Source organism: Rousettus aegyptiacus, unplaced genomic scaffold (genome assembly GCF_014176215.1).
Source record: "Rousettus aegyptiacus isolate mRouAeg1 unplaced genomic scaffold, mRouAeg1.p scaffold_m13_p_2, whole genome shotgun sequence".
In the NCBI taxonomy this organism is placed as follows: Eukaryota; Metazoa; Chordata; class Mammalia; order Chiroptera; family Pteropodidae; genus Rousettus; species Rousettus aegyptiacus.
Window position 1 is genome coordinate 151357617 of NW_023416295.1, and position 26278 is coordinate 151383894.

Here is a 26278-nt window from a genome sequence, read left to right on the forward strand (position 1 = left end):
AGGATTCCCTGAAAACTCACCATTTCCAAAGCCAACTCACTCCATTATTGAATAATTTTAATTGTTAGATGGTCTTTCCCGATGTTAAATTGAATCGCATCTTTCTATAATTTTTTGTCATTGCTCCTTTTTATGTCATCTAAGTCTCCCGGAAGACTCAGAGTACAGAAAACCTAAGAGATCACTCCAGGCTTTGTGGCAAGGACCAGACAACTGCATTTGCAAAAGTCATCCTGTATCCACAGTGCCTAGCACAGAGTCTGGCACTAAATATTTATTGAGTAATCAATCAGTGAGATTCTCTAAGTGACAATAAATAAAAGTTAAAAATTGCTGGCACATCTTTGATAGCCAGGAACATAGAGATAGCCTTCCCCGATCATGTCCACAGCCAAATGTCATAACGTTTTCACATACACATGAGGGAATTAGCCATCAAAAGTATACTGACTCCTTTCTGACCCATCAGAATTATCAGGCCTGGAGGAAGGGACAGCAGCAGGTCTGACTGAACCAAGCCGAAGAGAATGGAGCTCTGGGTCCTGGCCCAGTCTCTTTTCCCCTGTGACCTACTCAATGTCGGAGCTGATCACCAGGGCCCAAGTGCTGCCATGTTGGGCTGGGATGCGAGTAGATATTTAGCACGCATACCTAATATCTAGGTATTACCTTAGAGTTTAGCCCTAAGAAATTAAAAGGTTGCAGATAAATATTGGTAGGTAGAAACAAGACAATATCTTCAGGGATTTTTCTATTTGCAGGCCCTTCCTAGCTTTTTTACTCTATTTTTAAAGTGAAAAGTCACCTGTGATTAGACCTAAGGCACAGAGCAGATTTCTGATCAAGTAGCTACCACTACCGTCTTCCCTTCTGTACGTTTTTTTCTGCTTTTGATTGATTGTTTTTTGTGTGTGTGTGTTTCTTTTTTGTGTACTTTGTATTGTTTTGCATCGAACCTAACAGGGAAGGGTTCAGCACTCAGCGAAACATCCAGTATTTTGATTTATTTCAGTGTTCATAAACACGAAGTATTTGTAGAATAAATCTATAAAGACACTCATATAGATCAAAACCCCATAAACTAATTGGAAAATCAATAATTACCTCTCTCCAAAACCTGGTTTTCCAGTTTCTGAGTTAATCTTTAACTTCTAAAATCTGCAACTCCTTGCATTCAGTCATTCTACACAAATACTTGATTAAACCACCTTTTCTCCCTACCTCATATGCCATTAGGTATATTTACCTTGACTTTGTTCTCCCATCCCACTGCATTCAGAGGTGCATGAAATGCTCAGGGACGATTATATCAAGTGCTTTTCTCCTGGGCCTTCCATCATCATGCTACCAATCCCAGAAATGCTACTCTGCCTTAAACAAAAATTAAAACAAACTGGGACCACTGACACTTCGAGTCACTGTGCCACCCAGGAGTTCAGAGCTCGGGGCTGCGTGGCTCGGCATAGTAAGCAAGCAGTGGGATGGTCTTCATCCTTCCTGAGAGCTTCTATTTAGAATATTAGGGAGGACTTCCCGCCTTCGCAGCCCGGATCTCCGATGCCTTCTTGTTTTGTGCAAATGTTCTTTTCTGTGCCAGAGCAACTTACTTTCTGAAAGCATGCATTGAATAATGATACTTCCCTCACTGAGTACTTTAAACCAGAGCTCACTTTTAACACCCTCAGATGCTTCTTCATAAAGTGAAGTGTTCAGCCTCGTGACCCTGAGAAGAGACTGACCCACCTTAACTCCTCTCTGCGATTTCTGTTGCCTCCACTTTCTGCTTTCTGCCCATTGCAGGTCCCTGTGCCGCTGGTGTTGTAGGGATCAAGATGCCTCGTTATTGCCTATTTGGAGATACCGTCAACACAGCCTCTAGGATGGAATCCACTGGCCTCCGTAAGTAGGGAGATCATCTTTCTTAGACGACAAAGATTCTGCCTTCCAGCAGAGGGAATTGTAGGGCAAAATGCATAATAAGTGCCAGTGAGGTGAAGAATGACCCTTCACATTGACCGAATATGAGCCTACGGCAGTTCAGTCCTTGCTACATTTGTTTTTGTTACTGCTGTTTACTGATAATTATTTTATTCTTCCCTTTGGCTCTGTTTTAGACTGTTTTTATTGGTTTGGGTTCATTTGCAATGCATTCAGGCATGTTCTACCTGGAATAGTCATGAAATTTAGCATAGATCCATGTAAGTTAAAAAAAAAAAAAAAACCAGTGGGCTAAGTATAAAGTATATACCCTGGATCACTTTCTTATTTCTCTTTTATTCCCAATCCTAGGAATTGGTTTTAGTAAAGAAAAATATAAGTATTTGTTATGTGCAAAACAAAACAAAACTATATTGATTATATTTTTAAGTGTTCTTTCACTAAAATATCTAAGCTGTCAAGAACACCTGAAATAAATGTCATGAATCAAGGAGAAACAAATGTGACCATAGAATAGATTTCAAAATAGACAAGACTTTCATTGATCTATTTTGCATTTCCAGCCTTGAGAATTCATGTGAGTGGCTCCACAATAGCCATCCTGAAGAGGACCGAGTGCCAGTTCCTATATGAAGTGAGAGGAGAAACCTACTTAAAGGTAAGGGCTCCACAGAGACAGTACCCAGAAAAAGCACTCGGCAGCTCCCATGGGCCACCAGTGGTCAGTAATATCAAGGAGCATGAGATGAAGGATCCTTTTCTGTACCTTCCACACTGATCACCTGCTATCCTACGATGATCACCCACTCTCCCCTGCAGGAGAGGCCACTACTAAAGAATGTGAAGAACTCAGAACTTTACTTCAAAGAGCCCTTTTGGTATTTTGAATTATGACCACTATGTTATAAAATGCTGCCACCATTTTTTCCACACGTATCCAAGTTTTTCCCGCAATTCCTCCATACCCAAGAGCTTCAGTCCGGTTCAGGACTAACTTAAGTCAGAGTCCCCATCTCTTTTCATCCTTGCTCTTACTGCAAGATGCTGCCACTCTCTAAGGCCACCTTTCATGCCGGTTGCTTTATCATTCTAAAGCTCTGGACCAGAAAATCGTGAGGCATGGCCCTAGACTTCTGACTCAGCATCGTCTGAGCGCTTGTTAAAATGCAGACGCCTAGACTCTCCACCAGCCCTACTGACTCAGACTCTCTGTGGGTGTAGATCAGGATCTATAGTTTTGACAAGTATTCAAAGTGATTTTGATGCTCACCGAAGTTGGAGAATCACTGCCCTAGACTCTCCATGCTGTTCCTCACATTTAGAACAGCAAGCTGCCCTTCATAGCCATCAAATGTCTCCACTTGGCTCTCAGGCTGCTTTTCGAAGGTCATTACAATCTTTTCACAACTGATCTGAAACCAACTGTTAATCTGAAGCCAGCTGATAACCTTATTGACTGTAAGATTATCTGCCCCAGTAGCTGTAGTGCTTCTGGACTTGACGCTGTGATTGCCCCTTGGAAAAGCCCCCTTCCATGTAGCAGGGTGCTAACACCACACTTGCTTTTTTAATCCTCCATAAATACATTGTCTGCACAGAGTCTTTTTCCCAAAATAGAAGTGTTTTATGAATTATTACAGTTCAAGCACAGCCAAAAAACTACAATTTTAAAAACAACGATTTTTAAAAATATATATAACTGTCCAGCCTCCTTTTCAAATACTAGCTCTAGTAGAAACAGGATTTCCAGTAAGTTTCCACTGATTTTATAGCCTCCAGATGACCTCAGCAAATATCACTTAATGAGTGTTTATTATGATGCACACATGTTTATATTTTACACACTTAAGGTGGGGAAACTGTGGCACAGTTTTGTGGTAAACTTCATGGCAAAAAGGGCTAGAAGAAAATATGGACAATGAAAACTGGTTGAACTTGTTGGAGGAGCAGGACTGTTGATGAATTTTCTTCCTTTTGCATTTAGAGTTCTTGTAATGTTGCTATAGTGATATTTTGAAATGTGTTTTGGGGAAAAAGAAAACTCTACTTTGGAAAAAAAAAACATGATGTCTGGTGAATGACAGCCTTGTTTTTAAAAAGGCACTTGGAAATAGAGATCTGTCTAGAGATGATGCGAATCATATGAAGAGTGTGAGCTATACCGAAACATAGGCGCTGATGAGAAACGTGCAGATGGCAATGTCTTGGAAAAGGACACTTGTCCCAGCAGTGGGCTAGAACTGAACTTTCTCATGGGCCTTGTGTACACGCAACTTTCTTGTCTCACTAGGGAAGAGGAACTGAAACCACCTACTGGCTGACCGGGCTCAAGGACCAGGAGTACAACCTGCCAACCCCTCCTACTGTGTAAGCTGCTGGGTGTGGTGGGGAAGTACAGGGGAGTGGAGTTTGGCTTCGTAGGTTGTGCTACATACAGCCAATTTAATTGTTGGCAAGCTTTGCCAGTGACAATGACATTGAGTACAAGGCCAAGGACTACACACGTGAGAAGTTTAGAAACCTCTCTTCTCTGGCTGCTAGAAACTGGGCATTTCAGGCATGCTCAGGGGAACAGTGGACAGTTGAGAGCTCATTTCTTGCATGTCTGGTTCTGAGAGTAGATCATGCTAGAGGCAAAAAAACATATTTCCACCCTTGCCTACAGCTCTCTGCTGGGCCACCTGATGAAAACGGGACCTCCCTCAGCTCCAGGACTATGGTTCTGGGTTTACACATGGAATTTGTGTTCTCCCTGAGATGAGGAAGACAAGGTTTTGGGTCTAACTGACAAGTTTCAGTTCCCCTGAAAGTGATTCAAATGATTATCCAGCTGCACATTCGTTGCTGTAATCAGTCGCGTGGCTGTTGCCGTGGCTTTTGCTACGGTAGAGAAACCCTGTCTTGCAGACTCCTAGATCCTGGACTCTAACAGATAGCAAACCCTTAGAGATGTCAAAACAACCCAGATCTTTTCAGGTGCACGGGGAACTGGGACCCTTACTAGGAGTGCCTCAGGTCCATTCCAAACTCTTGAAACCCTCCATCCATTCTGAATCCTCTCCAGGCAAGATCTATACTCCTAGGAATGTGTGGGACCAAGTTTTCAGGGTTGTGTTATGGGGGCCTAACATTGTGCTGGCTTCTTTCCCCTCCTTGCAGTGGCATATATAAATTCAAAAGCACTTCTGAATTCTGGCAGCATGGTGTTTCACTTTGAAATCGAAATATAATTTTTTGTTCGAAATATATTCTGCTTTTTCTACAACTACGCAGAGCAGGATGACAGTCCTTTTAGCTCATTCAAGGCAAGGCTCATTTTGTATTCTCTGAACTTCCTGTGTTTAGCGCAGAAGCAGCCTTCCATAAGTATTTGGTACCTGATTGTTCTGGAGCTAAGGAATATTTTGTATGAATTGCTGACAAGTTCCATTTTCCCTCTCACTCACTTTCCAGGGAGAATCAACAGCGTTTGCAAGCTGAGTTTTCAGATATGATTGCCAACTCTTTACAGAAAAGACAGGCCGCAGGAATAAGAAGCCGAAAACCCACACGGGTAGCCAGCTACAAAAAAGGCACTCTGGAATACATGCAACTGAACACGACAGACAAGGAGAGCACCCATTTTTAAACCTAAATGAGGTCCAAGAACTCAGGTAAATGAAGTACAGCCGCACTTAGGCAGCACCTCAAGGTTCCTGAACACCTCTGTTTCCCTGAGACCTCCGTGGGACAGAAGAAGAGTCAGATGCATTCTACTGAGCCTTGGCTGCCCTGTCTGTAGCATTTGGGGAAAATATGATAGAACATTCTGGAAAAATAAATTATCTTTTTCTCTGGAGCCTGATCTCAACAGTTGCTCTAGGGAACTTCAAGCTCAAAAAGAAGAGAAGTGAATGTATTATCTTGAAGTTGAGGAGATTTTGTTCTCAGTTCATTTATTTTGTTTTCGTTTTGTTCCATTTATTGGCTCTTTTTTCTCTGTATTCATAGGATTTTTTAAATTGTCACAATTATATGTTAAGTACCTCGTCTCCATTAAATTATAATTTTTTTGAAGGAAATATGCTATGTACTAGTTAGGAATAAAAGTTAAAAGTGTACTGAGTCTATGTATGTGTTACCCCCTGTTCCAATCATTTTCCTGAAATGCACTAGCAGCCATCTTGTGCTCACTTAAAATCTGACTAAACTCCCCCACACGGAAGCAGGGCACAGCTAGCACTGCTGCTCAGGGCCAAGAATCTTGACGTTCAGCATCACGTGCTGTGCATAAGGGGATCTTGCGCCTAGCCCTCTACCGTGGGAGGCAAGGCCCGCGGCTCTCTCGGGTCAGGAATAAAATCAAATCCTGTTTACTTATAAAGACAAATATCCCCTTCCCACCAACCGGCAGCCATCTCCTGACCCTTTTTATGGTACCCAGTATAATTCAGTTGCTTGACATCTCTGGTGGAGATGGTGAAAGTCAATTGGTGTTGAGTAGACTAGAATCAGCAAAGGCAAGACAAGCAGGTAACACTTCTGGCACTAACCCTCAGAATGAAAACAACTACCTCAGAAACATTACTTCCCCACCAGGCCTCTGCTCCGAAAACCACTCCAGAGATTAAGAAACATGTATGTCTTCTCCATCACCTGGAAAAGTAGAAAATTGAAAACTAATAAAATAAATTCTCTCCTGATTTACAGGTTGAGAACTTGATATGCAGCAAGAGTCCTCATTTGGAATCTGGAGGTTTATAGTCTGTGCTTCAGTATACAGGCTTTTTACATGGGGATGAGGTCATGACGTAAAAGTTCTTGGTCATTCATTTAGTAAACATGCATTGAGCATCTCTTCTTATTCTAGGAACTGGGTTTGGTTTTGGAATTATGGAAACATGATCCTTCTGACCTTTGAATTTTATAGGGGAGAGAGAAATGTAAAGAGATAAGTGGGTTTGGGTGCGAAACAACATTCTTGACAGCAGGCAAACTTAGCAACTCGAAGAGCAACCAGGAAAACTCAAAATCATCTTTAATGTTAAGGGTCATTGCTAGAACAACTTCTCAACTGAAGGCTCACATTTATCTTTTATTATAGAATCTACATGTTTGTGAAACATTTCTTGACCTTTAAACAGATGAGTGGCCTCGGCTTGTCTGCTTAGCAATGTGGATATGTGATACTAGTGGAGATAGTGACAAAGAATGGGACCCAGACAAGGGTCAGATTCCACACTGCTCTTTTCTGGATGTGAATTAATTAATGTTTCTAAGCTCCTGATGTTTCATGCATAAACTATGAATCATAATACCTACCTCAAGAAGTTGTTAAAAAGAATGTTTTTTAAATGAAATCTGTCAAGCACCTAGCACAACGTTGGTTCTATAGTAGGTTCCTGACAAATAACTTCCGCCTTCAACTTTTCCCCTCCCTCTGCTGGCTTAACAAATTAAAACTACAAAATTTCAATCCCAGGACTTGCATGTGCACAAAGAATACATAAGATAATTTGTTTTTAAACAGTTGATTATAGAATTTTTAAAATGTACCAAAAGCAGAGAGACTAATTCCTACATAGTCACCATCTGTTTCAAGAATTATGAATATTTTTTAACCTTGTTTCAACTATCTTCCACCAACCTTGTTTGTTTTGCCAGATTATGTTAAAAGAAATTTCAAATATTATATCTTTCACCTATAAATACCTCTCTATATCTTTTTAACAGAAGACTGACAAGCTTTTTCTGTAAAGGGTCATATAGTAAATCTTTTAGGCTTTGTAGACCAGACTGTCTCTGTTGCAATTACAGTTAGTTGACCCTTGAACAAAACAGGTTTGAACCATGTAGGTTCACTTATATGTGGGTTTTTAGAAATAAATATATTGAAAATAAATATATTGAAAATTTTTTTGGAGATTTCCTTCTTACCATGACATAATTATATCAATTACACTAGGCTGCCATAAATTAATCATATTGCTGCTTTTTCGTTGTTGATGCCTGAATTGTTATACCTACAAATAAATATGAATTTCTTTTTCACATTATCTTTTTATTTTTGGTGTCTAGTATTAGCAATACATATAACATCTACAGCGTTTCATATCATATAAGATAATATTGATATAGGTACTGACAGATGATTCATCTTATAACCAGATTATGTAAACTTACAATATCTATAAATACAGTATAGCACTATAAATGTATTTTCTCAAAAAAAAGAAAGTGAGAACTTATTACCAGTAGACTTACTCTACAATAAATGTTAAATAAAGTTCTTCAGACAGAATAAATATGATATCAGATAGAAATTTGGATCTTCACGAAGAAACGAGGCATTGGAAATGTAATATATAAAAATATAAGGAATTTTTTTCATTTTTAATTATTGTGAAACAAATCATGTTTACCTTTTGGTTTTCAATTTCCTGTTGGATAGCACAAATTTAGAAAATTGAAGTTTTGTTCTGGTTTGCTTTTTGACCTTTCACCAAAGGAGATGCATAAATGCAAAAAAAAATACATGAAAAGATGTTCAACATTATTATTAGTAGTAAAATGTAATTAAAGCCACAATGAGATAGCAATACATACTTATTTAAATGGCTAAAATTAGAAATCTGACACTATCGAATGCTGATGAGGACGCAAAGCAAATAGAACTCACACATTGTTGGCAGAAATGTAACATGGTACAGAAACTTTAGAAAATAGATTTGCAGTTTTACAGAGTTAAATATACATTTACCATAAGATCCAACACTCTCACTCCTATGTGATTATACAAATAAAATAAAAACCGTGTTTACACAAATACATGTTCTTGAATGTTTATATCAGCTTTATTCATAAGTATCAACTGGAAACAACTGAGATTTTTTTCAACAGATGAATTGATAAAGGAATTCTGAAGAGCCCATACAATGAAATACTACTCAGAAATAAAAAATAAAGAATGGTTGTTTTGCATGACAACATGAATGAATCTTAAGTGCAGCTCTCTAAGCGAAAGAGGCCAAACATAAAAGATTATATATTGTCTATGGCCATGCTACCCTGAATACACCTGATCTCATCTGATCTTGGAAGCTAAGTAGGATTGGGCCTGGTTAGTACTTGGATGGGAGACCACCTAGGAATACCAAGTGCTGCAGGTGATTTAAAAAAAAAATCTATATTATATGATTTCATTTACGTGATATTTTAGCAATGGGAAAATTATGGGGATTGAAACCAGGTCAGTCGTTGCCAGTTTTGTGGAGGGACAATTTGACTACAGAGAGATAGAACAAACAAATTTGGAAAGTGATGTCACAACACCGTGTGATATTGTGGTGGCAAATACATGGCTCCATGCATTTGTCAAAACCCTAGAATGATACAGCACAAAGGAAGAATTTTACTGTAAGCAGTTTTTTAAAAAACAACCAGATGTGTATAGAAGCCAAGGTGGATTGCAGACTATGCCAAATGAATCAAACTGTATTATACAGATTGTCATAATCTCACTACAGAGGGTGGTAAAGAAAGGAGCTGACATAAGTAACTTTGGAAAATATCGTAAGGCTAAAAATAAACGAATTGTACAAAACATTGTAATCTAATTGAGCAGTTTGTTCCTCAGAAGAGTGTGGGTTAGAATTCTGAAACTGAATACTAAGGTTGAGAGAATAAGTCTATACATTTTAGATATGAACAATAGGTTCTCCTTCAGAGGGAAAAAAGTTATAAATAAACGAACAGGAAATGCTAGCATTAACCTTGAGGAGTTGGATTAGGTCAGAGGTATCATTATGAATCATGCTGATTAAATAAGTAGATAGATGATCAGATAGATTAGATAGATAGATAGATAGATAGATAGATAGATAGATAAATGTATATGTATCTATATATTAACCTACTGATAGGACCTAGAAGTAGTGACAATAGCAATGAACATGACTAGTGTCTAGAGAGTGGTTTGTAAAGACCATTCTTAATAGGAACCAGGGTTCCTTGAAGAAGTAATTGATTTCAAGATTAGGAGAAAAAAAAAATACAAAATAAGCCTGGAGCATTGTGTTGCCAGAAAGTAATGAAGTACTGAAAGAAATACACAAATGTCAAAATGACACAAATCAACCTAAAAGATGAAAGAACTCAATGGTCAAAGCTGGAAAAAATTTAGCAGTAAAATGAGAGTATTAGATTATAATTTTAAAAATAAAGTAAATATCTATGATTCCATACTGATATAAATAAATGATTAAATATAATAAATGATGGAGATGAAAAAACTATTCTTTGTAGGAGAATCCAATTAATAAATGTAAAAAAATGAAGGAAAACAAAAATGACTATGAGAACATAAGAATAATTGTTACAGGCAAGGTCCACCAATTAATGCTAAAATTAGTGAGTGAAAATTTAAGGAGAAATAGGATATTCACATAGTTTCAAAGAATCTCCTTTCAAATGTTGATTATTAGAAAGGAAAAGTAGTAATTTAAAGTGAAGCAGCCTCAGAAACCACCTTAGCAAGATAATTAAGGCTAATTCCACCAGTAATAAGACATATTAACATCATGTGCCCCCTGATCTATTGCACTGAGAGGGGTCCATTGCTGTTGCACAAAGTAAGTACTCCTGTCTTTCTGAGAGCTTCTTTTTAATGATCATTTAGCCTTTGTTTTTGTAACTGAAAAAAGAAAAATCAACAAAAATGATGTGGGAAATTTGTGTGTGTGTGTATGTGTGTGTGTGACTGAGTTACTTTAGTTTTAATTCAACCCCCAGGTGGTAGACCAGCTATTGGATGATGTGTTCTGAAAAGGACTTTGTTCCACTAAGTGGTGACAAGTTAACCATTCTTGAAATATAAGAATTTTCATTCTAGAATTCTCATGGAGAATGGCTTTGTATTTGTAGCAATAGCATATTGTTTTCGCAATTGCTAAGAAAGGCATTACAGTAGTCCTCCCATTAGGGGGATATGTTCCAACACCCCTAGTAAATGCCTGAAACCACAAGTAGTACCAAACCCTAGAAATGCTATGTTTTTTCCCCTATATATACATATCTATGATAAAATTTATTATTTATATCTATGACAAAATTAGGCACTATAGGAGATTAACAATAACCAACAAAATAGAACAATTATAAAAATATATTGTAATAAAAGTTATGTAAATATGGGGCTGGAGTGCACCGGAGGAGTGCTATTTTAGATAGGGTGATCAGGCGGGGCCTCTCTGATGAGACCTGGGTAAAGGGAGGGACAAAGCTGTGTAGCTCTCTAGGGGCAGAATATACAGGCAGAGAGAATAGCAAGCGCAAATCCCTTGGTCAGTGGCTTACTTGGCCTGTTAGAGAAGCACCAAGAAAGCCCCATGGCTGCAGCAAGGGTGGTACATAGGGGCTGAGGGGCAGCCAAGGGCCATGTCCCTCTAAGATGTGTCATAGATTCTGGCTTTATATTCTGCATGAGATAGGAGACCACTAGAAGGTTTTAAAGAGAAGAGCGACCGAATCTCATTTCTTGTCTTTATTCAAGGCTCCCTCTGGATGGTGTTGTTGTACGGGTGGTAGTAGGGCAAAAGTAGAAAGTGTGATGCCATATAGGAAACTCATAACGGTCCAGGGGAGAGTTGTAGCACCTCAGCTTTGTGTGGGGTGAGAAGTGGTCAGATTCAGGGTGTAGTTTAAGGGCATCAGGTGTGAAGATGAAGGATGTCAAAGCCTGCTCTCAGGTGTTTGGCCTGTGGAATTGAATGAAAGAAATTGCAATTTACTAGGATTGAGGTAGACTGAGAGAGGAGCGGTTAGAAGCAAGGAAGGAATCAATAGAGATGATAGTAATACATGGGAATGAAAAAGACTTTGGTCAAACCAAGGAAGGCCTTGAATTCTAGATTCATGAATTTGGCCTGTTTCTTATAATGTTCTGAAAGATCTCAGAGAATGAGCCTATGATTTAGGAAGCTAAATCTACAGGATGAAAGATGAAATAAAACAGCAGAGAACACAAGCCCCTTCCATTCTAAACATCAATTAGGAGACTTTAGCAGGGATCTACACATGATAAGACATGTATCTAGTATAATACCACTGAGAATTTGAGAATCTAAATAAAGAATCAACAGAATTTGGTGACCGATTAGAATTTAGGTACAAGGCAATGAGAAAAGTCAAATAGAACTCCAAGGTTTGTGCCTATAGAAGTGGGAGAACGTCATGTTGCTGGTAGGAAAGAGAAGTTATGAGGAGGAGCTACCTCCAGGGAGATGATGTTGAACACGACCATGTAGGCTTTCGGAGGGTGGTTCCCTAGCCTATTCACCCATGCGTAGGAAGCCAAAAGTATTTGTAAAAGTGAATTAGGTGATGGCGAAACATAAATGGAAGAATGGAAATGATATCTAGACTCTTACTGTAGATTTAGAAATAATATATGCATAGTAATAATTGAGGTCATTAAAACAGAAAAAAAAATATCTTTGAGGAAAATAAAAGAGAGAGGACAGAAACTTGAGGTCATCTGCTTGTAGGAGACAGAAAACAGAAAGATCAATGAAAATAAGTGAGAGAAAACAAGAGGCAGTATCATAAATACCAAGAAGGGAGAATGTTTGAAAAGAGAGAATTGTCACCTGAGCCCAATATTGCAGAGAGCAAAAAGGATCCAGATTTAAGTTTTTTAAAAAATCGATGGTATGGTGATTAGAATTGTGAACTTTAGAAATATCTGGAGAAGGGGATGAGGAAAAGATTCAGTATTATATCAGAGGAGACCCTTGCCTGCTCTGAGACTTTTGCGAATCCTTAAAATCATAAATGAAATTGTAGCAGATAATTCCTCCTATAAAATGCCTACCCACGAAGAATTACAAAGTCATGCTGAGAAGCAAGGACTGTTGGGCCATCGGCTGACCTCACCTCACTCGTTCTATACTTTGTGCCTCAGCGAAACCTCTAAGGGCCACATGTCATGGATAGTTGGGACCTCTCTCTGACAATTTAAACTATAGTAATTGAATCCACAAATGGCAAAGTTCTTCTTTATAGCAAAAGAAACCACTCTGGAGCCTCATAATCAAGACATAATGTCGGCGGGTAAAGGCTTTCATCATATGCTCCACTGATATGCTTGTCAGTGGTTGTTCAACTTTAATGAGCTTCTCAAGCCACGCTGTAGATATTCTGAGGCGGTAGAGACCAAGATTCTGCTTTTTAAATAAGGAGCATAGTGATTCTGATGTCGGTAGTTGTTAGAACTGTTATTTGTGATACAATCAGAACTTACTAGTGTTTATTTTTTATGGACAATCTCTTCCCTCTTGTCTCCAAGGGGTCCCTTTTCAGGAGAGGCAAATTTCATGTGCAGGGACTTCTGTCTGCCAAGGGAGTTGTGATTAGGGACAAGAGATCGGATTACATTCTCACACATGAACGGGGTCCCACTCAGGTCATCTTGTGCCTCCTCCACCCAAACAGTAATCTCAGCCCTCCTCTTTACTGACACTGGGCTCCATGGGGCGGGGAAGGGGAGTAGGTTGTGGGGCAGTCTCTCCAACTCTTGGACAATGTTTCTATCCAACAGCAGGTCCTGGGCAATCAAAAGGTCCGCAGATGGGATGTAGAGCTCCTTCTCACTGGCAACATTTTTTGTCTTCTGCTGGATGCGGGTTTCTGTCCCTTCTATCTTCGTCAGCCAGAAGAAAAGCTTCCTCTTGCTGGCAGGTGAGATCACCAGTTTTGCTTGAGCTAATCATGCCCTTTTCAATGTCATCAGAGCTCTCTGTGGAGGGGAAAGGGTCCATTATGATACCACACCAGATCTGAGGCCCAAACTGTTGGCCTTTGTGAGAAAGACGGGCAATGAACTCCACAGACACAATTTCCACATGACCAGCCTTCAGACAGGAAACGAAAACATCCTTCTTTTCTGAAGAAGCCAAAGTCAGGTTTACCCACATGAACTTGAGCTTTGTGTGTCTGTACTCCACTTTACATTGCCTGCATTTTTTATCTTCTAGTGTTTGATAAAGTTGGTTCCTGGCTGAAGGTGAGTCCCATCAGGCAAATTCTCATCCACAAATGTGGCACTGAAAGTTGGCATCACGGGGCATAGGGCTGCAGAGGAGCAGCAAGGTGTGAGACAGCAGGCTCCGAGGTTGGCCTAAAGAAGGCCTGGGGCTAGGGAGTCCATGGGTCGAATTCCACAGATGAATCTTCCTGTACAGTTTAAGCTGCTTTTTAAGTTCCTTTACCTTTGCTTTACGCTGTTTCTTCTCAGCTTGCAACCTTTGCTTTTCTGCTTTAAGAAAGTTCTTGTCAACCTGTTTCTGGAGCCTGGCTCGTTCCAGAGCAGCAGGAAGACAAGGAGTCAAGAATCTTGAGCGAGGGAACGGTTCAGAGGAACCCACAACAGTTCTCCACAACTTCAGCAGTACGTGGTTGGCGTCGTGGGCGTATGGCCCCGATTCCCAGTCTTCACAGGATGGACACAGGCTGCGCTGGTGGCGCACACCAAAGATCCTCTTTTAACAGCTGCTGTAAACAATGTGTCAGCTGAACTGGTTTTCTGGCAAAAACAGTGTTTCCTCTGAAATAGTTCGCGGAGACTTCTGAGGGACAGGAACCCAAGGATGGGTTCTGGAGGACAAGTTTCTCATGTAAGATCGGTTCAAGCTTCTCAACAGTTATCTTTAACCACTTGCTCTCTGACTGTATCCAGGGAGCTTGTGAACAAGTCTGGGGGCTTGTCTTGAGGCTGGTCTGTGTCACATGGAGCAAGTGGAAACTGCTGTGCTGCAGGCTCCTCTGGGGTCTCTGGGTCTGATCCCAAGACTCTCACCAGCGAAGAATAATGTGCAAGTGGCTTTGTCCCTGCCCTTGCAACTGGTTGTTTCTCTGCACAGCTGAGGACTTTTCTCTGCACAGCTGAAGGTGGGGCTTCATCAACAACATGGTAGCCTTCCTGGACTTGCATTTGCAGCTGATTTCCTTGCTTAACTGCCCTCTTAAGTGCTTCTTCCTACTCTCCTTGACCGTTGATGAATCTCTCTTCATTTTCCTCATTCCGACATTTTATTAGAATAGCGTTCAGACCAAACAAAACATTACCATAGCTTTGACATCAACTTGAGTTGTATTTTCTGAATTGGAAACCAGAGAGCTTTGAGTTTCATTTTTAAAAGTCACATTTAGAGTAACCTGTGGTTCCCTGCTTTGGGGGAGCTTCTCGCTCCTGGAGAGCGCCTGCCGGAGGCCAGTGCAGGGAGGTTCGCTGCCCGCTCTGCTGCTATCCATGCAGGCTTCATCTCCATACATGTTTCTTTATTAGGAAAACCACTCAGAACATTTTATATAAGCTTCCACACCTTACATGTGCACAGGCATGTAATTATTTTACATATATGGATAATATGCATACTACTATGAACTTATGTTAATATAATTTGTCTAGTTCTCAAAGGTTGAGAGATTGCCCCCACTTTCACAGCCTATATTGCACTAATTATGTGGCAGGTATATGTTCTTATGCCAATTCCTCTCCCCCGATATCTTAACATGACCTCAGTCTATGATGCGGCCTCAGCGCGGATTATTTGTGCCTATTCCAATACATTCTCATTAGATGCTTACCAGCCTAAGACCTGCCTATTTCCAGACCTCATCTTTCAAATAACCACAATGCTAATGAGAATTTTTAATGTATAAAATTGCATAAATTAAGGTTTTGAAGAATCAGAAAAGGAAATTGAGCCCATGTGGCTCAGACACTTGTCTGACAGCTCCCTACTCCAGTGAACTCCATTTACTCTGATTTTGGGATCTCAAGACAACTGTTTAGCATGCCTATGTGGAACAAATGTACCAATTATAACACTAGTATTTCTGTTTGCACAAATTTTATATTTTTTCTTATAAATGAATGCATCGTAACTTATACATTCATCTCCTATTTTTAATAAATTGAACCTAAGACATTGGTCATCTTTTATTGAGAGAGGAGAGGAGGCATCTGAAAAAAATGCAAAGGCAAGGGCCTACAGAAACAACTGACTCAGCCGGTTAAAACTGCTCTCTCCCCGCATGCTTCCCCGTGCTCTCCAGCTAACATGTTTTCCCACAGCTACCTCCCCCACCTCAAGGACTCTCCAGCTCACATCTGTTGATTCACAGCTTGTTATCCAACTAATGTTCTTCTATCTGTAGCTGTGTAGGAATAGCAAGACTGTGTAAAACTGCTCGTTATGTTACAATTAGAGCTTAGCCTTCGGATAGGAATCCGCTGAGCCGGTGCTGGCATCAGTAAGTGCTACTTTCCGCTTATAGCCTCAGTGTCCCGTCTCTCCGAGAATTCTATAACAGTGCTGATAGCACCAAGGTCGCGGGTTCTATAAGGCAAAATGACCTGTAAATAGATAAGACCAGTAGTCTGGAAACTCCTCCCCCCTTGCAACTTCTTCGCCTGAAGCTCCCCATCCGCATCCTGAATAAGGAGGCACATGTGAAACCTCAGACAAAGGAATCATGAGCTCCTTGCATGGACACTGCAAAAGTATACGAGCTGTAATAAATCCAACTAGAGCGAGCAGGTGCATGGAGTTGTTAACCCCACATGCTCTGCCTGCTTAATGAATTCTCCTTCCTCTAACGAAGTTGTCTGAGCGTCCGAATTCCTCTGTCAGTGTCGCTTCCTGTGACATTATTAGCTGACAAACAACTTCCTGTATCATCAAAGCTGAGGACCCCAGGGACATAACCAAAGCAATTTCATCATTGGTAGTAGCGTTATCTGGGCTCCTAACCACCAAGTTCCTTAAAATACATTGTGTCACTCTACAGCGATTCCTGCTGTGTTCCACTCCCAGTGAAAAAAAAGTTTTGCCTCATCATTGTATTATGTAATATCTTGTTCCTTAGGTATCATTCAAGAAGGCCAATGAATTTTAAGTAACTTTTTAGTAGTATAATATTCTTATATTAAATAAAGCATGGACTTCTAAAGCCTTTGGATTAAACTTTGTAGATAGAGCGACTTTTCTTTCTTCTGCTAACACCTACTCACTTTAAGAATCAGCTCCAGTTTCACCTCAACCAGACTTCTCTGATGCAGCTCACCCCAAGGTATGTGCTTCCTTCTTTGAACTCCTAAGTCCCTGTGTTTATTGCTGCATTTATCACATTGTCTTACAATTTCATGCTCATGCTTTGACTGCCCTCCTTCTGAGATCACTGAGAGCAGAGATTTTTTTTTGTAATCTCTGATGCCTAGCAAAATTCCTTTCACACATGTTTCTTGGTGAATGAACAAATAATAATGGATGTCTAAAGCACTAGTCAAACTTATAGGTCAAAGATAGCTGTATTACTTTAGATTTATTTACATATTAATTATGCATGCTTTCATATTTGATTGCACAAACCTGCCCATCTGACAACATAATTTCAATTATGACAATAATAATAGGTAACAGTTATCGGGCTTGTACAATGACAACTAACTATATACACATTAGCTCATTTGATCTTCAAAAACAATGCCTCGAAGTAACTGTTATTATTTCAAATTTTCAAATAAAGAAACTGATTCCAAACCCATGCTTATGCCATATTGCTTTTACCGCCTAGTTCACCAAGCCACAGACAAGTATATTATATGTGTCATATTGTAGTGCAATCCAATCTAAGACCCACAGAGCCAATTGAGATGAATTGTGAGCCTTTATTAGCCGGCCAACGGGCCAAGGACTGACTCTCTACCATGCAGGGTTAGAGGAGATCAGCCCCGAGCTTCCAGAGGAGTTAGCTTATAAAGCCTAAAACCACATCAAACAAGCAAGCAGGTTTACAAAAGCAGAGGTTGCCATTAGCATATCTTTGCACAGAATATCCCCTAGAACTACACCCTGATTAAACATTAAACAAGCAAGCAGATTATATAAGCAGAAGTTTGGCCATTTGAAAATTTTCCACCCTTAACATTCCCCACTGGTTTTCTAGGGGAATTCAAATCATTAACTAGTCAACCTGGAGCAGTGGGTAGTGAGTTCTGAGATCCAGAAGTTTCACTTCCTGCACCCTTTTTTTGACGTACATAGTTAATCCTCTCCTATTCTGTCAGGTTTCACCTAAAGCCATACAAAGACCACCTTACTTTAGGATGGAGAGAATTAAGATGGTCCAGACTGGACCCTTGATAGTCTTATCTTTAGTGGATCCTCTGTCCAATGCAGGGTCCATTGTTCTGATGTCTGTGGTGGGTGTGCAGCCTTGATTCTGGTACAGTGAATCCAATGACAGCGTCCAGCTACCTTGACCATGGTAGGTGTTGTGAGGATGACAGGGAAAGGTCTGTCCCAGCAGGGCTCAAGAGAACCAGGCTGTACCTTTCTCACCCAGATCCAATTGCCTGGAGCGTGGTCGTGTGGCTGTACTGGATGCTGAGCGGTTGTTCTGATGGCAGAGACCAGTTGGTGGGTCTCCGCTGTGCAAGACAGAGGGCCTCCAAAGACTTAAGCAGTGAACAATTATGAACTTCTGTTAGCTTTTCTTCCCCTAACTTGGGGAGAAGTGGGGGTCTTCCAAACATTAATTCATAAGGCGTGATGCCCTTACAATAGGGTGTGCACCGAGCCCTTAACAGGGCAAAGGGGAGGAGACTCGCCCAGTTTTTACCAGTTTCCAGCTTGAACTTAGTTAAGGTTTCTTTCAAGGTCCTATTCATCCTCTCTACCTGTCCTGAGCTCTGAGGTCTGTCTTTTAATTAATTTCCAGAATCTTGGCTAAAGATTGGCTGGTCTGGGCGATAAACGCTGGGCCATTGTTGGACCCCAGTGCTATGGGCAGGCCAAATCAAGGTACTATTTCTGAACCTAACTTCTTTGCTACCTCCCGAGCTGTCTCCTGCTTGGTGGGGAAGGCTTCAGTCCATGCTGAAAACATGTCAATGAACACAAGCAAGTACTTGAATCTGAAGGTTCTCGGGCTGACCTCAGTGAAATCCAACTCTCAATGTTCCCCCCGGTGCCTGTTCACAAAGTCTTGATCCTTGTATTTCCTTGAAGAGCCCTGGATTCACTCGTGCGCAGATGTGGCACTGGGCTGATTGATACCTGCTTGGCCATTCGTTGCAGCTCTGGAATGTAATAGTCTCTTTTCAACAGTTTAGTTAACTTGGTTCTTCTTAGGTGAGTGCTCTGGTGAACCTAGGTTATAAGGTCTCAGTTCAAGGCCTCAGGTACCACAATGCAGCTGTCTGGGAGCCTAACCCACCCAATAGATTCCTCTTTGCCTCCCAGCTTGTTGCATAGTTCAACAAGGTAGGGGTGTCCATTAGCACTCTGGGTGGTAGGGCTAGCAGAATGTCAATTGGCCCCACTGGTTTTCGGGCAACCTCCTTTGCTGTCCGTATAAGTGTTCACAGTCTTGTTTTCACCCCATTGCAGAGCTTAAGTCATTGCTACTAGTTCAGCCCACTGAGCTGAAGTTCTATGGCTTAGGACTTGTGCCCAAATGACAGTTTCAGTGGTAACCACTGCAACCCTGGCATACCTGACTTCTTCTGAGAGGATGCTACCAGATTCGGCAAAGGGCTGTCTATCACGTCTGGTCTGGTGCAGGTGACGTTCTCTAGGACCTTAAGGCGGTTATGTAGGGTTTGGCGAGGGCCATCGTCAGGCAGTAGGGTAGCTGAGTTGAGTACGGCAGTTTTCAGGAACTGTATGTGAGGTGGGTTGAGAAGCAGGATTTGAGCATTGGAAATCCACTGGTCCAGTGGACTGCAAAGCTCCTATGTCCACCAAGAAGTTCACAGGCTTGCTCCTGACTTGTAAAGGTACCCTGGGCTCCTGGGGGCTCATAATGTAAGAGCCCTGACCACCTCATTCTGTGTCTTTGAGGAGGATGAGGGGGGCTCGTTCTTGTTTAGGGCACTCATTTTTCTAATGTCCCTTTTTTTTTTTTTTTTTTTTTGCAATATGCACATTGGTCATTTCTAACCCGACTCTCCTGGGTCCACTGTTCACCCTGGATGCCTGTTCTCAGCCTCTGCCTTTTCCTGGAATTCCTTTTGGCTGGGCTTCTTGCATGGTTGTAAGCGGGACCTTGGTCATCTTCTTAGTCTGTGCTATATCTACCTCATCTCTATTGTTGAATACTTGTTGGGCTATCCCGACAAGCTCAGAAAGGTTCTTTCCTCCAAACCCTTCCATCCTCTGCAGTTTTTTTTCCCCCTAATACCTGGGGCTGACTGACTGACAAAGGCTAAATTCACAGCCCTCCTATAAATTGGGTCCTCTGGGTCAATAGGGGTATCTAACCAGTATGACTCTAATAGTCATTCCAGGAATGCCGCCAGTGACTCATCCTTAGTTTGGATGACCTTACTTACCTAAGATAAATTAGTGGGTCAGTGGGTCATTGGGTGGCAGACCGGAGGCCCTGGAGTAGAAGCTGGCGATACCGTTGGAGAGCCTCCTTACCTTGGTCGGTGTTGGGGTTCCAAGGTGGACAGGTATTCGGGAGAACATGTGGGACGCAGGCCGGATCAGTGGAAGGCTGCCCATTGGGCTCTAATATCACTTTTGCAGCCTCCCTCAAGATTTGCTCCTGCTCCTCTCAGGTAAACGGGACCTGGAGGAGTTGCCGACAGTCACCCCAGGTCGGCCGATGGGTAAAGCACTGAAGGGGAAATGACGATACAATGAAGAAGCCTGACCTATGTTGTAAAAACAAGCAAAATCCCCACAAAAGCCACATAAGCCTGGACTAGGATCAGCTTCTGACCTAGCGTCCAGTTGGACGGGGCCACGGGGGCCAGATCTAAGGAAAGAATTAAAATACCACACATCGATATATGGAGTAAGCTTATGAAAACCAAGGCAATAAGAGGGCAACAGTATATTTGACCAGTCCAGACAGACAGACAAGAACAGTAACAGACTAAGGTAAACCAGTTTAGACAGACGCAATACAGACCGACAAGACAAACTACACGTAACACAAAATGTTAGCATACCCAAAAACCTGTAGTTAAGTCTGACGTCTCAGACCTTGACTGGACTAGGGAAGTATTGCTGCATCCAGCCTTCCACTAGTTCCCCTTAGGGCCTACCAACATACAGATACCCCAAAACCTGGATACCTGCAGTGCAGTCTGACTCATTCACTGGTGAAGCTGCTCCAGATGGCTCGTGCCCAATTGTTACTGAATTGTACCTTTTGTCCACCTGCCCTCCTGAGCGAGTCTGCCTGGCGTCCGGGGCTGAGGAGGGCCTGAGGAAGGTCTCTCAGCGGCCGTCCCCTGGACGGGGCGGGTCCTCGCCCAAGATGGCCGGGGTCGCGAGTCTTAGGAGATCTCCCCCTGGAGAGATTTCACTGGGGCCTCCAAATATAGTGGTGCAATCCAATCTAAGACCCATGGAGCCAATTGAGATGAATTGTGAGCCTTTATTAGATGGCCAGCGACTGACTCTCTACCACGCAGGATTATAGGAGATCAGCCCCGAGCTTCCAGAGGAGATAGTTTATAAAGCCTAAAACCACATCTAACAAGCAAGCAGGTTTACAAAAGCAGAGTTTGCCATTAACATATCTTTGCACAGAATATCTCCTAGAACTACACCCTGGTTAAATATTAAACAAGCAAACAGATTATAGAAGCAGAAGTTGGCCATTTGAAAATTTTCCACTCTTAACAATATATGGTACCCAGCCCCTCAGATCAAAGGTAGCCCCAAAGCCCAGGTACACTGGGGTGGTCTGCATCAGTCTATGTATTTTCTTCAAGTTCTCCCTCTTCTCAGCGACAACGCACTTCCACATTCATGAGAGTTCTCTTTATTCACAAAATCCTATAATTTAAGAAGTTAGGCTATGAAAAAGGGAAGAGAAAAATGGCCATTACTAGAAGTAAAAATAAAATGAAAGATTTTGTTTTTGTTTTTAATGATAGATTTCAGCAGGTTTATATGTTTCGCAAAAACAAAGAGTACAGAAAGAGAAGTCAAAGATAGATGACAGAGAATAAACACTTGATAGTACGAGGTTGAATTAGGGCTAAGAAGGGGAAAGAAGGTAGACGTATTCAACACAGGTAGACAGATTGATCGTAGATGATAAGAGGAAGCATTCCTCCTTTATTGAAACAGGCTGGAACAAAGAGCTCATGGGTGGAAATGCAGGTACTTAATTGTGTAAGATTGCTAGAGGCAAGATGAAAGAATTCCCATATTATGACTTCTACTTTATCTCTGTAGTAGGAGATGGGTCCATATGCTCAGAACAAGGGAAACGATAAGGGAAATATGAAGGGAGTTGAGACAGTTTTTGTTAAAGGGAGAAAGCAAACTGACTAAAGAAACATTATAGCGTGGCTAGGCGGAGTTGAAGATCCATCTGAGGTTGAGACTTATGAATGCTTAATGGTACCAAACTTTTCTGCTGATTGGTTTACTCCACCAGAGCTCAGCTAGCAGTAGAGTGGAGGCACAGACAAAACAGAGAGTTGGATCCATCTAGGTATTTTGTCAACAGGGTTAAATGGTAATTGTGATGCTATTTAGAAGTGGCTTCGGTGAGTCCACTGTGATGCAAGGTGGTCCCGTTGAAGCTCCAGCAACTCAATGATGTCACTTTAGTCCTTTTCAAAGCAAATCGTCACAATGCAAAGAGGTTAGTTTAGAAAAGTGTCAACATAAAATAGAACCATATCGACTTTTCTCCAGATTAAACATTACAGATCTTAAGATTTAGCTACCTCAACGGTTAAACTTTAATGGGAAAATGTGTGCTTTCATTTATCTGTGTTATGTAAAATCTTAAATTATCTTACTTACCATCACATCTCCAGTGCCTAGCACAATTCCTAATACATGTTAAATGTACAAAAGTGGGAATGAATATTACAATAGTAATAGCTGTTGCAATAATAAAGTATTCTTGGAAACCATGGTCTTGAGTAAGACGACTTAACATCATAAGGATATTAGTTCTTCCTAAACTAACTTAAAAAATTAACACAATCTCAATAAATACCAACAAAAGTTTTATGAAATTAGATAAGTTTTTACTAAAGTTCATATGGAAAAACAAACACGCAAGAATAATTAGGAAAACAGTAAAATAAACAAATACAAAGGGGATTAGCCCAAGCAAACATTAAAATATATTATAAAGCCTCTATAATTAAAACAGTGTGGTAATGGACCACAGATAGATAGACCAATGGAATAGAATAGATCCAGTACGTATGGAAATTATGGTATGATGAAGATGGCATCTCGAATCATTTTGGACAAAGATGGACTTTTGTAATAGATAGTGCTGTGACAACTGCTTGACCATTTGGAAAAAAATAAAATTATATCCATGACAAATTTAAGAGTAAACTTCAAATATGTCAAGAATCTAAAAGTAAAAAAGAGAATCATACAAACATTAGAATAAAACATGGATAAATTCTTTCACATTAGCACAGGGAAAAGCTTTGGAATTATCAAAATTAGTAAATTATCAAAATTAAGAGGAACAAAATTAAAGATTTATAAATGTGACCATGCAAAAATACAAAATTTTGCATGGCCAAAAATCACCATAAACAAAGCCAAAAGATATCTCCAAACCATGAAAAAATTTTGCAACATACATTACAGACAAAGACCTAATATCCCTAATATATAACAAACTCTTAAAATAGGAGAACAAATGACCAAAAATCTGAATCTAGTAGAAAAAAAGACATGAACATATAATTAACAAACAAGATATAATAATGGTATTAAATATAAGAATAGATGTTCAAACTCACATATATATATATATATATATATATATATATATATATATATGTTAAAGTAATACTGAGATGTCAATTTTCACCTAACAGATTGGCATACATTCTTTTGGCAAAGGCTTCAGAAAAGCAAGCACCCTTTTACTTGGTGGTGAAAATATAAACTGGTGTACACTTTTGGAGGAAAATTTGGCAAACGAATTAGTATATCAAAAGTATATATGTACTTAATTTTTGACCCAGCAATCCCTCTTCTAGAAATTTTACCCTAAAGATACAAACTCCAACAATATGAAAATACCTATGGACATTGCAGTATTGTTTGTAATTGCAAAATATTAGAAACAACCTAAATGCACATACACTGGAAACTTTTAAACTGGTAATCCAGAAGATGCTGTAAAAAACAATCATCTCTATAAACTGCTATGGATATTGTTCTAAGTTAAAAAAGGAAAGTATGAAAGAGTTTGAAAGCTATATAATTTTATTAACCAATAAATTAACCAACCCTAATAATTTAATTTTTAAAAAAAGGAAGAAAAAATTAAAAAGAGTATTTAGTATGATTGGTTATATACAGGGCTGCATAAGAATGAAGTGTAAAGAATGTGGAAATTGGAGCGAGGTAGGAGGGATGGGAGGGCAGGTGTGGCACTTCTCTGTGTTCTGAATTTTAGAACCATATTAATGTTTCATCTATTCAGAAAATAAATATAATTTAAATCAACCAGGATGGGAAGAGAGGACAGGCTAAAACTAGAATATCAACAATAATAAATGAACTTAAATATATTACAAATGAATGTCATAACCACTCCAAAAGGGTTGGAAAAGAAAAAAATAAATAAGTAAATGAGGGAGGATTACTAAGGGGTAACTGGGAAACTTTTAAGGTAATAGATTATCTTGATTGTGATGATGGTTTCATGTATATACACATATGTCAGAATATATGTTCACTTTAAATTGCACACTTTAAATATGTGCAGTTTATTATATGTTAATTATATCTCAGCAATGTTATTTAAAAAAACACTGCTCCAACAGATACATTCGGCAAAAGTCAGAGCAAGGAAACTCTACAGAACAGCAATCTGGTGACTTCAACAAATAAATTTTATGAAGAAAAGAAGAGCAAGAGGAAGTGATAGATTAAAAAGGACTTAAGACATTGTAATGAAATGTAAAAGCTGCAGAGTGGACTCTGGATCCTAATCCAAAGAAATCTAATTTAAAACAATCTGAGATAATTGGGAAAATCTGGAAACTGAGTAGTTAATGATATTAAGGAATTTTTACCTATTATAATGGTATTGTTATTATGTTTTTAGAAAATAGTCTTATCATTTAGAGAGATGAAGATAAGAGATACAGATGAACATTGCTCAGATTATTGAAGCTGGTGGCATGTGGTTTTATCCCAATTTTGTTTAAGTGTAACATTTTCCATAATAAAAATTTTTAAAATTATTCTTAAACTGTATTTTAGATATATTAACTGCTTTTTCCCTTATGGTATTATAGGGAAGGAAAAAGATTTCCTCAGCTCTCTTAGGGTTTCTGGCTGGGCCTGAAAATTCAACTGACAAAGACTGATGATTTTTTCAACAGGAAAAAAGCACATATATTTTATTGAATTTTTACATATATATCAGAGGCTTCACAAGAGAATGAGACCCAAAGAAGTGACCCGAGCAGGAAACAATAAAGTCAGACAATTAAAGCTGAAAAGATAATTTTCTAATGAGATTAGTGCCTATCTAAAGTTTAGTTTGAATTCTTAAAAGAAATAAGCTTGTGACATCTGCATGAAACAAAGTTTTACAGAAATTGGGAATAGAAAGCCTTTTTAAGAAAGGTAACATTAAGTGAGTGCTTAACACATGCCAGGTTATTTCATAATTATATGATATTAGGTATGATTATAGGTTCTTTCAATGGCTGGACACAGTGCAGTGACTCTTGGATGAAAGGCAGAACTTTTCGTTACAGCTCCAAACTAGAAGGCTGCAAGGCAAGGCCACACAGCAGTTTGCACCTAGGGACAGCGTCAGCAAGCTGGAGCTGTAAGAACAGTTTTATGGCAAGCGAGGTGGGGTTAGCTAGGTTTTGTGACTTCCTAAGGGTTGGATATTTTGAATAATTCTGCAGGCCCAGAGGTTGGAGAGGCCCTCCCTGAGTGTTAGGTCTCTGGGGGGCCTCTGGCAGTTAGGTATTAGATACTGTAACCAAGGGATGTTAGAGCTTGAAAAGGAAAGTAGTGGGAGGGAGTACAGTCTGAGCAAACCACCTGCAAGGGGAATGGAGGAGAGCTTTTAGCCCTGACTACAAAGCTAGATCAGGAGAGCACTTGCCAAATGTTCTATCTCGCGGATATTGTCGAACCACTTTAACTCTATTAGCATGTGGTACACATCTATAACAGTAGGTACTAGCATTGTTATTCCCATGAGGAAAACAAAGGCACAGAGATACGACGTTACTTGCCTGGTTAGTGGCAAAATGAAGATTTAAAACCACACAATTTTGTTCCAGAGACCAAATACCTTAACCACTGTT

General features: G+C 40.0%; 1 protein-coding gene and 2 pseudogenes across 1 annotated transcript in view; 2 read left to right on the forward strand and 1 right to left on the reverse strand.

The window, feature by feature from the left end:
• GUCY2C (guanylate cyclase 2C) overlaps window positions 1-6789 on the forward strand; it is a 59060-nt gene extending 52271 nt beyond the window's left edge. The window contains exons 24-27 of the mRNA XM_016140541.2: window positions 1801-1899; window positions 2502-2596; window positions 4229-4305; window positions 5392-6789. Of these exons, the coding sequence (XP_015996027.2) occupies window positions 1801-1899; window positions 2502-2596; window positions 4229-4305; window positions 5392-5566 (446 nt within the window). The 3' untranslated portion in view covers window positions 5567-6789. The remainder of the gene's footprint in view (window positions 1-1800; window positions 1900-2501; window positions 2597-4228; window positions 4306-5391) is intronic.
• A 2178-nt stretch (window positions 6790-8967) lies between these two features.
• LOC118614695 lies at window positions 8968-9086 on the forward strand (annotated as a pseudogene).
• A 1115-nt stretch (window positions 9087-10201) lies between these two features.
• On the reverse strand, window positions 10202-17680 carry LOC107508609 (annotated as a pseudogene).
• Window positions 17681-26278: the final 8598 nt, after the last annotated feature.